General features: G+C 43.3%; 1 protein-coding gene across 1 annotated transcript in view; it reads right to left on the bottom strand.

Moving 5' to 3' along the window:
* The window catches only part of ube2o (ubiquitin-conjugating enzyme E2O), a 30,985-nt gene extending 14,782 nt beyond the window's left edge, over nt 1-16,203 (bottom strand). The window contains exons 1-6 of the mRNA XM_020611003.1: nt 15,790-16,203; nt 1,931-1,990; nt 1,416-1,526; nt 989-1,086; nt 783-846; nt 5-94 (exon numbers count right to left, since the gene is read on the bottom strand). Of these exons, the coding sequence (XP_020466659.1) occupies nt 5-94; nt 783-846; nt 989-1,086; nt 1,416-1,526; nt 1,931-1,990; nt 15,790-16,143 (777 nt within the window). The 5' untranslated portion in view covers nt 16,144-16,203. The remainder of the gene's footprint in view (nt 1-4; nt 95-782; nt 847-988; nt 1,087-1,415; nt 1,527-1,930; nt 1,991-15,789) is intronic.
* Between the last annotated feature and the right edge of the window lie 629 nt (nt 16,204-16,832).

Raw genomic sequence — 16,832 nt, 5'->3', positions numbered from 1 at the left:
CCCCCGAGAGCCACTGTACATTAGAAAAGACTTTGGCCGGACCAATCAGGACCTGGCCTGGGTAGAAACCATACGCCTCATCGAAGAACAGACCCTGAAAAACAACACGGTAACAACGCTATAGGACAAATAACCGAAAACCTATAGTTTGTTGACAACTGTTGGGTAAAATTCTTTACATTCAACACATACAACAGTTCACACATTGCTAGATTTCACAACAATGTTAGACATTTTGTTTTCAGTGGCCAAGAATTAGCCAAGATTGATTATTTTGCTTCAGAAGCTTTTGGTCTTAGACCGGCGCAGTGCAGTTATTCAGCATGACAGTACAGAACTGTATGAAACTGTAAAACCTAAAACCTCTTTAATATGCATTAGGGAGGTAGATGCAATTTATAAAATAAGGTTTTGATATGTGAAAGGAGGTGCAATATGATGTGATGACTGATGTTATGTTTGAGGTATAAAATATGTTGGATATTAATATTTGACATCTGGTTACGCAAAACAATTCAACTGGTTTGGTTTAGAGATTCGTTTTTAAAGTTTTGATACAATATGTGAGCAAACGTAACTAGCAGCGTAACATAAAACATGAGTAGCTCTCAGCCACTTCCATTTGTTCAAAGTGGCTTTCTGAGTAAAAAAGGTTGGAGAAGGCTGCTCTAAAGTGATCTCAGTCTCGACTGGCAGCTGTTCAATCTGACACAGAAGAAAATAAATAAAATTATAAAAAAAGAATAAGAAAAAGTGACAGGAAAGGGGTCGTGGCTACATACCGAATCACTAACGTGTGGACATACGTCGTAAAGCTTTGCACCGTCCTCCACACTCATGGAGCACCTGCAGGGACGCAGAGAGAGGGACGACTGGTTGACATTCACTGGATTAGGTACTGATCAATGCTTTGACAGACTATTATATGGTCAAGAAGAATAAGTGTAATCACACACTGTAATCACACACTGTAAACACAACGGTCTACCTGGCTCCGTTGGAGAGCTTGAGGATGATGTGATTAGTCAGGTCGTACACCTTCCCCAGCCAGAAGTCATAGGCAATGTAGTCTCCGTACATAAAAGACTGAAGAAGACAATGACAACAAGGCAAAGTATTAACTGAGATAAGCTTTCTGGTCAGTGTCACTTTCTACAGGCAGGACAAAAGTGAGAGCTAGACATTACTTAATCACTAACCAATATGAGAGAATTATATCGTTTACTCAAAATTACAGCGGTTTACCATTAACACCATCATGTTTCAACCCTAATGTCAACAACATCTGAAGTAATCACCTGGTACTGACAAAATGATCTATACCATCAGATTAATCATAATGTACATGAATGTGTGATTACGCAAACAGAAGAAGAAACACACTCGAGCCGCAAAGCAAAATGTTGCTCTCTTACCCAGATGTGCTGTAGGTCTTTGCTGTTAACTGGATACAGAACACAGTTTGTTCCCACTAGTTTCACTGCACACTCGATGTCAATGTTGGTCACAATACCACACTGGCTGTCCTGCAATGCAACAGAAACAGCTTCAGCACATCCAGCATCACATTTTCGACATTACAGCTCCTTGTTTGTCAACGCAAACTTGTCAGGTATTGTTTGCAAACCAGCGGCGTCACTGGTTTGTGGAAACGACAACATCAAAACATCAACCAAACAAAATTCGTCACAGTTTAATGCTGTATTTATAATCAGACTGAGTTTCCTGCACTGCGTTACAAGTCTCCTCTAAGTCCTTTTTAAGTGTCATCCTGCAACAAGATTCCAGCCATGTCTGATGCAACAAATGGATCAGAGCAGTGAAGACAATAAGACACTTAACGGAGAAACACTGGGAGTAACAAAACAGAATAGAAGTGAAGTGAAAAGGGAGAGAGTCGGACAAAGGAAAAGATGCTGACTCCACTTACATTTGAATTGTTCCGTCGCACAATGTCTCTGATGACAATAGACCGATCTTCAAGTTTCAGCTGTAAAACAAAGAACAAATTTTAGAAAATGGCTGCACGACTTCACCTTTAATAGGATATCTTAGCCCAACAGATCATCATGTTCTTATGACAACGCTCACAGGAGAGAAGAACTCTGCACATCAATTACCCAGTGATGAACCATTCACACTTGGACCATGACAACATAACCAATCTGATTTGTCACACCCTCGTCCTGTGCCCACACACAGCCACGAAGACTGCAACGTGCACAGTCAGCAGAGCCTCATCAATCCCTGAGAGCACCTAAAGTGTCGCTCAACCAGGAAGGCCCGTTTCACTGAACCGCACGAGCCTCTAATTAGAGAATCCAGCAGTGTGATCAACACCGAAGGTGTCAGCAAAACATTTTGTTTAATCAACATGGATACTGGACTGAACGCCCAAAGACGGACAGAAGGCAGAAAACAGAAGCTGTTCAATTAAAGTGGCACAAGCTCAGGTTCCAGTGAGATGGGAAGGCCAGTTGGAATAATGCATCCAGATGCCAAAGCAGAACCTTCTCTCACTGTATTGCTGATAAAGATGATGAGATGTGGCGGAAAGTTTTGGAAAATGCTTGGAAATATACCATGAGTTCAGATTTCAGACTACTGCTAATTAAAAAAAAACTGCTGCTTCCAAGATCCAGAACAAAACTTCACACAAGTCCTTTTCAGAGCTGTACCAAAAGCTAACTTGATGTCCTACATGGGCATGATCCCAAGTCGGCGTTCAAACCTTCAATTATCAGCACAGCGATCCCACTTGTCTCTGCGTTTATCTATGTTATTGCTAGGAGACAGACAGCAGCCAGATGAATCTCATCAGGAATACATTTGGCCTAGTTTTCTTGGCCTACTTGAAATTAAAACCGTGCGATGAGGCAGCGTTTCACATCACAGTGATGCTTCGCCATCAATGAGTCAGAAAGACCCTGAGCCATGGGTCCAAGCCTAAAATGTACTGAGGTACATGGTTTTTGTGACTTTAATGTTAGTGTAGTCTCTGTAAAGCCTTGTCAAGCTCTTATTTCATAATTGTGGCTATTCATTCTGACTATAGATGATGTTCATTTTGCTCATAACAACAACAGCACAATCCTCCTGAAGCTTTCCAAATAAGCTTTTTGATTTCATGTGTGAAGCTTGGTTGTTGTCTACGTAAACAGCTTTGCTGATGCTGTATTTCTCACATCTCTACAACAGTGGTGTGAATGCAAAGTCAGCAGGACTCCAAGTCAGAGTGATGACAATTATGAGAACCTGTCAAGAAGCTCTGAAGTATCTGGTTCTAATCTGTATCTTAAAACCAAGTCTTAATGGCTCTTTGCAGGTGTGAAGACTGGCCAAAATGTCCTCACAACGATGGTACTGAAATAAAATGTGTCCACACAACCACACACACACACTCCTTGGCAGTATCTCTGCTTTCTCTCACTGTAACCCTACTCCACTGAATTCTGGGAGAGGAAGCGCCACTGAGTGACTGAGTGTGCGATCGATGGGTCACCATGTTCCCTCGTAGTCTGTTCAGCAGCAGCTTGTCTGCTCCTCATGTCTCTACTGTCAGGATTACAGACCACACAAAGGTGTGCACACACACACACACACACACACACACACACACACACACACACACACACACACACACACCACCCATGCATGCTTGTATCTCTAGTTGTGAGGAGGTCACCCACTGACATAAAGCATCCCCTAGCCCCTTACCCTAACCTAAACCCTAAAACCAGTCTCAATCCTTAAACAGCCCTTTGAGTTCTGGCTAAAATGCCCTCACAACAATGATAATCAAAAATTTTGTTCCCGCAATCATCAAAACACGTACACACAAACAGCAACAATTTCTCCATTCACATTTAAAAGTACAAAACATTGTTTGGATATTTTCTCTCTCTCTCACACACACACACACACACACACCTTCCTCATTAATACTCTTTCAGTGCAATGTCAGACTACTAGAGTATTTACTGCTCTGTGTGATTTGCCTTTGTCATCTGATATGCAGTCACAAAAGACGAGAGCGACAGAAGACCTATCCTCAAATTACTGATGTCAGACTTTCACATTTATTTTCGGATGCTGATTGTCATCACACTGTTTTTGTTTTCCTGACTAAATACCACTGTAACTCAAGCTGAAGGAGCGAATTCCAATTACAGACAGTGATGTTTTCATGCAATGATACTTGTACATGTTGATCATGTTAAGGGGTTATCTGAAACAAAAACACATAATCAGCACACTCCAAAAATCTAATGTCCATAGAAAAGTCAATACAGAAATATGCACCATGTAAATTGTTCTGGGGAACTGTACATATGGGTGCAAGAGTTAGCACAACTGGATTTATATGTTTGTGTTTTCACTGACAACATGTCTCGATTTGAGTGTCAAACAACTGCTGACCTTTTGTTTGATGATCAAGAGTTTGTCTAGAGGTCAAGCAAATGCCAAATTATAACAGAAACCTGTTAAGGGTGCAAGTGAAACGGATGCCTGTAGTTTGTAGTTTCATTTTACTCACAAGATGTTTTTAAGGCACCTTGAAACCAAAGCTCTGTCACTTAAAAAAAATAACACATGCATAGATTAGATGCAGCGGTGAATTACAGATTTCTTCAGCAACACCCGTCTCAGATGTGTGTACTTTACACAAAGTGAGGTATTCATTAAAAGGACTCCAACAGGACTGCTGCTCCTCATTTTCTATGCACACTGAGCCACACATTCTCACCGCATTAATGCAAACACGTACTGAAAAATGATCAGAAACCCCGGCTGCTAAGTTACAACGAAGCAGCTGTCTGTTGCTATGGCTCATGTAGTGATGATGAGCTGGTGGTGGTGGTGGGCACTGAGTCAGACAACCAAAGACAAAGATACAGGCATGCCTATTTGCACAAATGGATATGTTGTGCTCTATGTGGGTGTCTATTTGTGTGATGCACCTTGCTCTAAGATAGAGACAACCTTGGATGCCTCTCTATCCAGGCTAACAAGGCAGAAGGGGCCATTGCAAGAGTCAATGGAGGACGGTATATGCTTTGACTTCCTGGTCTAATTACCACAAGACAATACTCAGGTGCTCTACAAGGAGGCGAGGAAGAGATGCTGCAGCTCGGGGCCATGCCTGTTCTCCGCTGTACCACACAGTTTTCTACATGTTTTTTTTTTCCTCTCCTAGTTTCAGCCTCATCTCTATACTAACAAGTCACCTGATCCACAAACACAAGAGCAAGCTGAACAAACACAAATGGATCCAGCAGTAATAGGTGTACATGTTGTACTTCTCACCACACACCCGCTGTATATTTGTGGAATTTCACTCAGTCATGCCGTTAAATATTGATGTGTGATATCAAAGGTGCAGTCATCATACAGAGTTACATCCTGGCCCTCAGCCTTCATCCTCAGGCAAATCATGGCTCTGCTACATCATTAGTTTTGGGGAAGTGAAAATGATTCACTATTTTCCACGCCCAGTGCAGATTCGTGTAGCGAGAGGCCTTTGCATCCACATCCTTAACTATGTGGAGTCTTGGGGATTCTGTGAGACCTAGCTATTATAATAGGGCCTTTAAAATATGGCCACAATGGATTTCAACCTGCATTCATTTCTATAAGGAGCAGGGGTGAGATGTATTCACCACCAGCTGTTAAATGCCCTGTTTATTTAGTTTCAAGCAGAGTGAATCTGACTGAATTTAGCTACACAACATCCTGACAGTCTCCAATATCCAGTCAGTGTGTGAGGGGGGTGGGATTAATCTCACATTCAGGAAAAACTGATTATTTGCATCCTCCTTTTACAACCTCATAGCCAAGTAATGCAACCAGACGGGAGAAGGCTGGATGTTACTTGTAATCCAAAATCGTGTGAGCAGAAAGTTTCAGAACTTTGCAGACTGCTGTTGTTAGCCTGCTAGCAGTTTGTGCTTACAGCCCTACGCACACCATCACTACCTGTCATGCCTGGGTCTTGTTACACCACTGAGGCAATTTCACCAGACAAAAACCAGATCTAAACACACCTTAAGAAAGGTACCATCGAACCCTACAGAGCCATTTTAGGCCCACCTGGTAGGAAAGCTTCTTAAAGTGACCCAAAACCAATCCCTTCCATTTAGCGAGCAAATCTCAGAACACTACCCACTACACTGGCGGGTAAATGTTTATAGCAAAACAGCCTTGTGATAAAACATTATCCTGAGAATGTGCACCCTGCTTCTGTCTGTGTCATAGTTTGAGACACATACACACCCGTATTCTGTGACGACCCGCCCTTACTCTGCCTCTGACTGGCTTTCTGAGACAAGCGTAAAAATGTGCTTTAGGTCATGGTTACACACACACACACACACACACACACACACACACACACACATGAGCTGGAAAATTGGTAGTCAGCTAAATTGAATAAAACAGGAGCGTACCAGTTACACGTCTCAAAAACAGGGCTGAAACGTTTTTGGTGTAGGCACTTATCGTCTGTCTAACCAGTCATTGGATCATAACCACGGTCATTATGAGGTAGAGTAGTGACAGGTCCCTTCAGAAAACGGACACGTGCGTGATCACACGCCACACTCTGACAGAGTCTGGTCTACTGTGCAATGAAGTGGGTCACTGCAGTGAGAGTGAGGTGTCTCAGGAGGAGCTTTGAGCTGGTTCAAATGACTAAGCAGCCAATGGGTTTACAAATTTACTTTACTTTGTCCCTGAATGTTGCAATCAAAACTTGCTGAGCTTTATTGTGACTTTTAAATTTTAATTCAACAATGAGTTTAATAAATCCTTAAGCTGCTGATTGATATTAGCCTATTATTTTGGCAAGTAAAAAATATGTTTGGCCAGTGGATTTTTCTACCAGCCACTTTGGTCGGTGAGTCAAACAGTTAATTTGGAACCTTGGTGACGCTACACGTAATAAATCAGAGTCCATCACACAAGCACAGCCATCTTTATGTTTATTTTGGTAAGGATAGGTAAAAATAGATACACCTGTTTCCTTGCTAAAAATACACTGAGATAAAGGCGTGTTTCCTTAATAAGGCAAAAAAAGCCAATAAGTCCTTGTAACACTGGTTAATATGAGAATAAACAACTGAATCATCAATCAATTCTCACACCAATACCTTCTTCGCACTGCTGCAGGACGTTGCTGTCCGACTGAAGGCTATTGATTGGGATGCATAGGAAGGGTGCACAGCTCTATGAGAAAGCAAGCAGGCACAAGGCCCATGAAGGCCGCAGGGGAACGATGAGAAGGGCAACAGCTCAAAGTATTTATTGTAGAACAGTCGCCTTACTGAGCAGATTGAGAGAGGGAATGGGCTGGGGAGGAGGGAAAAGCATCAACAAGCAGAATAGGAAATCAGGGAGGAAAGGATGGAGTAACAAAGAGAGGATATTCAAGATAGATGGCCACAACGATGAAGAAATAGATGGAAACTTCAGGGAAGAAGATGGTAATAGGGAGAAGGGTGCCACAGGATGTGCTGGGAGAAAAATGAAGATGAGCAGTGGAAAAGGCACAGAGGAGACAGCAGCCAATCCAACAAGTGGGAGATCAAGAGCGATCCCAGGAGGGGGGAGAGAAAGAGTGAGGAAACAAGAAAAGAGCAGGAGCTAGAAATAGACAAGGCCCCAGCAAAGAGAGCAGATAGTGAGATAGAAAAAGGAGGAGGGAGTTAGAAGGGGCAGAGAGAGAGCAGACAGCCACCCCGCTGGGCAGGGTCTACACTACAGAGGGGGAAAAAGATGAGGGAGGAAGAGAGAGAAGAGGCGGCTGGAAGGATGGCTGCAGGCGAGGCAAGGCACTTCAGAGTCTGTCTATTCCTGTGTGTGTATGTGTGTGTGTGTGTGGTGGAGACAGACAGACAAGATCAAATCAGATCCATTATCTCAGGACAGGAGCTGAACGGCCATCCAGTAAGCACCACATTACGTAAACATTCTCCAACACTGGTCTGCTGGGACAGCAAGGGAGAAGAGGGAGGGGGTGAACACGGGGTGGGGAAGAGAGGAGGAGGTGCTTTACAGGATGGGTGAGGAAATAGTGGGTGGAGGGTGAGAAAAGAGGAGGCAGGGTAAGAGAGAAATAAAACGAAGTGTGAGGAGGAAACTGAAGAGACGGCGAAGATGAGATGGAGAAAAAGGTGGAGCTGAAAGATGAGGAAGTCGGGAGGACGGTGGGGGTGAGGATTGAAAAGGAGCACAAAAGGGCAGTCATGTTATGCAGCTGTCATATCAGATTTACAGTGAATGCAAGCTGCTGTCTGACATGGTGTCATGGATGTTTATCAATCTACACAGGCGGCCAACACAGCAGAAACACTGCTGACAGCAGCCTAAAAATAAGAATCAGTTATTTTATAGGCACCAGTCACATCGTGGACATGGTTATTTTAATGATATTAACATTTTACAACACCATTTCAGGTCTGGGATGGATGAAAACTTTGGAAAGCTGGAAAACGAGATGGAAGGAAACAAAGGTCGATATGAAGAACAGGAGAGAGGAAAGTGAGAGCAACATGATAGAAGAGCAGGATGCAGAGAGGAAATTTGGCTTGGATCGCCAAGAAGGAAAAGATGAAGATGGAAAAAGAAAATCAATGAGGTGACGGGTGTACAGGTTCACAGTTTGCCTCATTTCACATCAAGTCAACCTGACTTTGAAAGCTCTGAAGGCCAAGAAGAGAAACTAAATGGGTAAAACATGTACTTCATTCCCCTCTTCCTCCCATCGCGCCTCTTCCTTCACCTCCTAGACATCCTCCGTCACCCTGGCTCCTTGTCTGATGACCACTGAATTAGAGCCATCACAAATGTTTAGATGGGCGGTTCCTCCAGATGCAGCAGTGTTTGTGCGTTCCTGTGACACTGTCAGCTGCTGTATTTCCATACAGCCGTCAGGGCCGTGACTAGGGGTGATCAGAGCGCACGATGCAGCATTAGTGGTGGTTAATAGGAGAGAAACTGAAGGTGGGTTTCACCTTAATGATGTTTAGCTCATTGTGGCTGCTTCTTTTACTAGTCGTCCCTGCAACAGTATCCCTTGTAAAACAAACCCAAGTCATCTTTATCAACTTGTAGTTACAGTGAATAAACTGCACAAGACTTAACAGAAAGCAATAGATATCAGCGCTGTCTGGTGCCCAGCACCTCTCATGGGTCTACATGTGTGTGTGCGTTACCGGGCCTGCCTGGCACCTGCTCATAACCATAGCTAAGGCTCCGCGCACCAAAGCACAGTTGGGCAGGCCTTGGCAACAGCCTCATGTCCCCGATTACACCAATGCCTGCCAGTCGAGCACCTGCAGACGGCTGCTGTGTAAACACACTCAAGGATGCATCTCAACACTGTGATCTGAGGGTGTAGAGTGGGCATTCTGAACCGTTTCATGGTGACTGTTTCTGACTGACACGAGCAACAATCCTACTGTCAGTGACAGAATAAATCAAACTCTACAAATTATTTTGACCAGAAAAAAAAGCACCTTATTCCATCATGTCTTCTAATCACATGTAACCATTTGATTATTGATTATATTAAAACAAGCACATACAAGCTCAATATGATTATTTGATAATAAGTGTGCAGATTGAATCTAACACAATTAAGGGCTTAGGTGCTGAGCTAATTAGTGTATGTAGACTGGATAAACAAAAACACTAACGTCATCAGTCTCATCAGTGTAACCGCCCGCCGTTGAAGGCCACTTCACACTGGACACAGTGTTTGCTCACGTAGACGCTAACCAGTGAGAAGTGGTGAAGTGTATATAAAAGATGGACAAACACACTGCACCGTTCCCCACTGGTTTTCTGTCTGGCCGTCGCCATCTCGGTAGTGTTTCACTCCACCTGTTACAGCTAACCCAAAAATGGGCAAAGAGGTGGAGCATGAGCGGAGGTCGCCTGGCAGCTAACGGCAGTACATGTGTGGAGGGACCTAACCACCTCTCACTCAAAGCGGCCACACCTTTAATTGTGCCTAACTTTTAGTCTCAATATAATTTAAATGGACAAGATATTAAAAAAAACTCAGCCCTCATACAGGGGAAAGGGAAATTACAGTTTTTTAGCAGGGCCAGGCCAACAGATGGGCGTCACCCTGTGGTCAGTGCATCCAGCACCTGCAGAGCTCTCTCTCTCTTCCCACCCCTTGTATTTCAATGCATTTTTACAGTCTCCCATATATTACCAATAGACCTTAAACCTTAAAATCAGGAAAACTGACTATTCCTTTTCTACTTACTTTTACCAACAATGTGCAGCACACATTGACTTTCACTTTTATAAAAGCAATAAAGATGTGTATGTTGAAGACAGATACTGTATTTGCTTCCAGCATAAACAAAACCAGAGAGACTGGTAGCTGATGTAGGACCTTGTGCCTGCCCATGCTAAAAGTACAGAACAGGATGTGGGGTGGGGGTCAAGAACATGACACATGAACCCCTCCTTCCTGTTCCACTGAGCTGGACATAAAGCTTCCCTCAGTTGCTGGCTGTGGTTGCTTTTACAATCTGGCTCCCTGAGCAGATAGTGTCTCTAAAACAAAGATGCGATAAAGACAAAAGCAGTAAAACCCCAGGAGTCTCCCTGCTCACTCCATAAAGCATCAGTGGGCTTTATTAAAAGAAAAATTAAGCCAGCTCTCCATGATTTTCTATAATAGTCGCAACAGAATGATTAATGTGAAATAAGCTCTCAATACACGGTCCACAATTCGATACAAAAACGATAAAGTTAAATTTGTAATGATACAACACAGTGCAAATCAGAGAGATTTTAATTTGACTCAGCTGATATTCTGTTTTTATTTTGCTTCCATTTGACAGCTTATACATAACGTGTATGTGTTTAGACAAGACAAATTTAAAAGAAGACTGTTCCATCAGAGCAGCTTTGAATTTCAAGCAGTAAAAACCAAATCCATAAAATGTCTACAACAGTGAACACTGGTGCGCAGTAAACCTTTGTACTGGGTCCACCTGCTGCTTCACCTTATCGAGCGTCAGACCTGTAGTCTAGATGGAGAAAATCTAGTGAAATGGACGTTTTTTACTTTCATAGAGGTTTCACAAATCTGAAAGTAGGTTTGAAGGGGCGGCAAGGCCTTGACTAGTCTAGCACTCTTTCACAACATTAAGTGGATCCAACATGTAACTTCCTTGACTTCTGAACTTGAGGTTAACTTCAAAAACCTAAACTGACATGCTTCACCAACACTCAGCACTGAGGTACAGATACATACTACACATACATACAGTGAATCCTATTTATTTTCATGCACTATGGACTCTCAGTTTAAGCCACAACAAATATTAAGTCATCTAACTTCAAACTGGCAACAGACGGTCCCACACGCAAACACACAGACACACACAGGTGTCTCATTTACCAAAACTGGAAAACGGGTCTAAAAACGTCAGTGTTTCTAGGATACTTGGGAACCCTTAAAGTCCAGGTATAGGAGTGCACTGTAATGCTGCTACCTGAAAGCACTGTAACAAAGCAGAGCAGCAAAACCAAGCTTTCATCCCAAGACATTTAAAATGGATTAGAGAGCAGAAGGTGAGACCTTTGCATTTCAAGGACTTAAAAGCCCACAGATTACCGTAACAGCTATCTGGCACCAAACTGTCTGCCTGTCTCATTACCTCTCTTCCATTTCATTTGATTCATTCCTTATGGTTTCGACATCCAGGTGACGTTTGTCATTGGTATTCAATACGTGCTTTCGCCATTTTCCATTAACTTTACAGCTCTCTGCCCCTTTGCCTCACCTTTTCCTCTCTCTTCACCCCACTCTCTCTGCAGTACGGTCAGCAGCAGCAGTCGGTCCTGCTGCGCCCTCCATGTCATCATTATTACCACGACAGGCTCCCTGTCAACCTGCTCCACACCCACATTCACAGAGCTGCTGCACCTCTCTGCCCCGACACCCTCCTTCTCAGGTAGCAGAGCAATAATTACTGCAGAAACAGCACAGAAACCCAAACCTGATGCATCCTTATACCATGCAAAATAGGAGTTATGTACAATATTTTGAGGTTGTAGCAGTGCATTGGTGAGTGTTGGAGTTACCCAATGACTGACAGAGCCAGCGGGGGTCTCAGAATCTCACTGTACTGGTGTTCTCTCACTGCATCCCATTGCTAGCTAATGGACTGCAGAGCACTTCTGTCCTTGGATGGAAATTTCAAGGTTGTGCTGCAGCAACAGGGCGCTCTGTTTGGTAATGCTGACTGGGGACCATGAGAGGCCCACAGCAGATTGTGCGTATTGTTCAAGTAACAAATCCGGTTCCTGCTCTCAGAAAGTACAAGAGCAAGGTTTTCTTTAAATCAAATAGTTTTAGAATCTATTTAGTAAAAGTTAAACTACCAGTAAAAGTAAGGGCAAAGTCACCCCTTTAAAAAAAAAAAAAATCATAAATTAACATAAAAATTAACCTAAACCACAAGCCAGGAAGAAAAAAAAAAAAACTAATCGGGTGCCATGGCAACCAAACAAGAGAAAATCCTACATTACACATGCTGCATGATAAGGAGCTGCTCCTGTTACCTGCACAGAAGCAAACAGCACAAGAGCATCTGGGCAGAGCAACACCTTCAGCTGTTAAAGTCAAGTTTCCCCTACAAAATGTCTGCACACACCTGATGTTTAATAGACTCTACCCTGCAAGACATTTCTCTACATGACCCCGGAAAAGACAAATCAAATACATTACAGGTTATTTAAGGTAGAAATTGGGGTCGCTGTGGAGTGGAGAACAGCATTTGGCTATCCAGTATTGTCCAGCTACTGAAAGTAGTTTTAAAGTCATCAGTGGTGCATTCCACACTGTACATACTGCACATGCCCATTTTACTGAGAAAAAGAAAAGACAATCACTGTGTGCAACTGCTGACAAGCCTTGTAGGCAATGAAACACGTGAGCCGTGTTCCTGACTGACTCGCTACCAATCCAGCAGTGAAAGTGAGACGCAGATCTAAGCCCCATTGCTCTCTCTGGATGCATTTAAGTCACACAGACAGTCAGTGCATGGACTGTTCTTTGCAACAGCTAACACCACCACACCCCAGGACCTACAAGGTAGTTGTTATTTCCTCAGTAGCTAAGTCTCATCTTTCCAACGAGTGGCCAATATGGATAATATTTTAGCATCCCTATTATTATGTGATATATGCTCAGTCACCAGTATATTAGGTTCACCTAGTGAAAACAACACAGATTAAGGTAACACTGAGTTTAGTTTTTGTTGTTTTGTTGAAACTGTTTTAGAAAGGTTGTTATTCGTTTGTTATGATGATGGTGCTGGAGGATGTAGTTTGTGTTGCCGTTTCATGGTGTTGAAATATCCTCAGAGGTGTTTTGCAGCATTCACTGACAGAAATGAGGGTGACAAAACAGCTAATTGGAAGAGCAAAGCCAATGTGTGTGAATTATATCCATGAAAAAAGGGTCTAAATATGTTATTGATGGTTATTCTCTTGTTCTGCCAAAGCATCATTTGTTTACAAAAGGAAGTGACTTCTACTAGCAGCTGCTTATTTAGCAACATATTTCAGTTACTGCTCTTACTGTGGCCAGTATTTTACAACACAAACTGTCTCTGTGCCATACACCATCACCAAATGGGGTGTGTCTTGAGTTGCAGCTGTGTGTTGCACTGATGTTTATGTTTTTACGGAGTCTGCAAGATGCAGATAAACATCCCTGTTGGCCACATTTGAACTTGTCTTAAAATTTGCTTGGCCAAAAATAAAACCAGTGGTCTACAGAAGACCTCAGTGTGGCAGATCTTTACTAATCTGACTACTCTGTTTAGTCTCATACCATTTCTAACAAAAGAGGTACATAATCCATGTTGTTATGAAATATACAGGCACAGTATGTTCATGAAGCATCAGTTTTCCCTTCGCTGATCACGCCTAGAAAAAAAAAAGACCATTTTAACTTAAGTAGAGGCGCCCCCTACAGAATACACACAAGTCAAATTTTGGTGGAAATATCATTTTGAAGATGTGCAAGTTTGCACACTGCAGGAAATAATCATGAATTATTGATCAGAATCATCACCATGCTCTCAGTATATACGCAACTAAGATGGAGCCTCCTGAGAGAGGACATGTGGCGCTCGCAGATAAGCAAACCATAAAGTATACTATACGCACACACTCCACTACAAAACTACACAAACAACAACACTACACAGTGAAATCCATACATGTGCACACTGATACACACTAGATCCAGCAGTGACAAAGACTAGTAATGACACTGCATTAACAGTCCATGGAGGGTGTAAACATCTGTGTCATTGTTTAACGGAGCATTGTTGTGACAAAGGCTGAACGATGCTCTGGCCAAAAGGACAAAGTAAGGCTACAGTGCACAACCAAACAGGCTTCTTCTGGTCCTATCATGCATCTCTAAAATGAGCTTGTTCCAGACCAGTCATTCTTTAAACCCCGTATCCCTTTTCCACAAAGCCCATGAGAAATCTAGAAGCCTGAGAGATTCCACATGACTGCAGGTTTCCCCAAGTACAATTACACATATTATTTGGCTGGAGAATGATGTACATGGAACAAACATGAGCAACGGATGCACAACTGGCTGTGTCTCTCGGTGGTATGGAGCATGACAATGGTGTAACTTTATCAGAGATATCTTGGCACTATACTTGATACACTCAGGTGGAAGTTTATTAGGTATACTGAGTTAAAACTAAAAAGAGTCTAATCCAACAGCCCTGCAACAAATCCTCCTTCATAAAGCTAACAGCATTCAGTTTTTGTGTGAACTGTTTTAGAGGGGTGTCAACTCAACTGTATAGTTATTTTGGAGGCCCTAGTTTGTGATGGTGCTGAACTGTATTGTGTTATACTGAAAGCGATTTCTAGTATTTGTCCACCACACATAAATCAATGAGGCTAAGTAAGACAAAAGCAGCTTATTTAATAAGGGACCAGCAAATGCTTATTACTTTTGTCTCCAAAGGTGGCACTAAGTCCATAATTAAAATATCTATCAGTTAATTTTTAGCTCAAAAATCACTTAAATGGCCAATTATTTCAGACTGACTGTATAAAATTTAAAGACAGTGCTATTAAAAGTGACAAAACATCACAGGTCAGCACTGGAACAGATAAGAACTTTCTTCTCCACATCTGTATTAGCTCCAGCATCCAAAGGATGACTGGTCAGACTGGTTTGAAATAGGAAGCAGGTGTATTTACGATGATATGTAATAATAGTCACTCTGTCACATAGTGTTTGACAATGCTTGATCTCAGGCCAAGACACACCCAGCTGAGGAACTACAGTACGCCAAGTCAGGGATGTGCTAATCAATAGGTGTACGGTTGCTAGCAGGGGCCGGCACCTGCCAAAGCCTGTAGTTTTACAGCTACAGTACAGAAAGCTGGTACCCGACCAACCAGTCCGGTATATTTGCTGTAACAGCGACTAGCTGGACGCTCAGGCGGAACAAGCCCCATTAACCTGCAAAGCACCAGCTGACTGGCATGAAGCTATGAGCTAAATCGCTAGCTAGCATGTGCGCTTGAATGTTAGCCAGTTAGCGAGCTAGGTTATGCGTTTTAGGCTGATGGATTAGAGGAACCTTATGTCTGACTGAAGAGAGTCGTCTTATCTCCTCCAAAAACAGCACAAATCAGTGGAGCCTCATGTCGGACTAATTCTATCACTCAGTGTCAATGTAAACAGTTAAACCATTAGCTGGTATATGGCACCTTTGTCTCCCTGATGTCCTGCTTTCCTCCTTCAGGGTACCACTGGACGCGGACATATCCTCTACCGAGAGGCCGACTCGGGCTGTCCACAGCGCTCTCGGTGTCCGAACCACACGGTACCCGTCCTCCTCCTGCACCTCCACCTCCTCCTGCACTCCCAGTACCACCACCGCCGCCTCCTCCGCCGCCGCCTCTCCCTCCGCCATCGTCCAGGTCCGAGTCGGAGTTAAAATCCTCCTCTCCGTGGATCATCCGTACGAGCCCAAACCGGACTGAGCCGCGGTACCTCCCGGAGACCAGGTCGTGGGAGAAGAGCAGGCGTTGGAAGCTGTCCGCCGTGGGAGAGAGAGCCATTGATGGAGGCTCCGAGCTCGGGCTGGCTGCAGGAGAGAGGCCCGAGGGTGGGGGGGCTGCTGCATTTTTCCGACCCTACGGGCTCCGCCATCGCTGCTGTTGTCAAGGAGTGATGCTAGAGCGTGAGGACGACAGTGGAAGGAAAAAACTGCAACCTGGAAGCAGCGAAGAGCACGTGTTTACGTCGCTACGAGAGCTGCGTATCAAGTGCAGTTGTCAACGTCATCGCGCAGTGCGCTTTCTCACCACTGGGAGGCAGTGTAAGCTAGAGTTTCGCTCATAAATCATCCATGGCCACAGTCCGAGTAGTTTCTTGACACACGTATACAGCAATGTATGTTCAATTTAAGATCAATACACATAGCCTATTGCTGTAATTATGGGGAAGGAAATATAATTACATCTGAATGTATATATATATAGCTATATGTGTATATAGTTTGGAGATTTACAGTCTTGTAGGAGTTCGCCGGCTCTTGATTTCAGTTTGTGTTAACTGAAGCACTCAGTTGTTGGAGAAAACATTTGTCTCCAACTTGCCCATAAAGCAAAATGGCGACTTGAAATTGTTAACGCCACTTATTTACACTGACGAGGTGACAAACTCCTACACGTGCTATAGTCCTCTTACAAGACTGTAGAAGCGTGGAAAAAGCAGTCAATCAACTAACCATTCAGTCATTCATAAT

The sequence above is a fragment of the Monopterus albus genome, unplaced genomic scaffold (assembly GCF_001952655.1).
Source record: "Monopterus albus unplaced genomic scaffold, M_albus_1.0 scaffold108.1, whole genome shotgun sequence".
NCBI classification, from domain to species: domain Eukaryota; kingdom Metazoa; phylum Chordata; class Actinopteri; order Synbranchiformes; family Synbranchidae; genus Monopterus; species Monopterus albus.
This window is presented reverse-complemented; position numbering and strand designations above follow the sequence as displayed.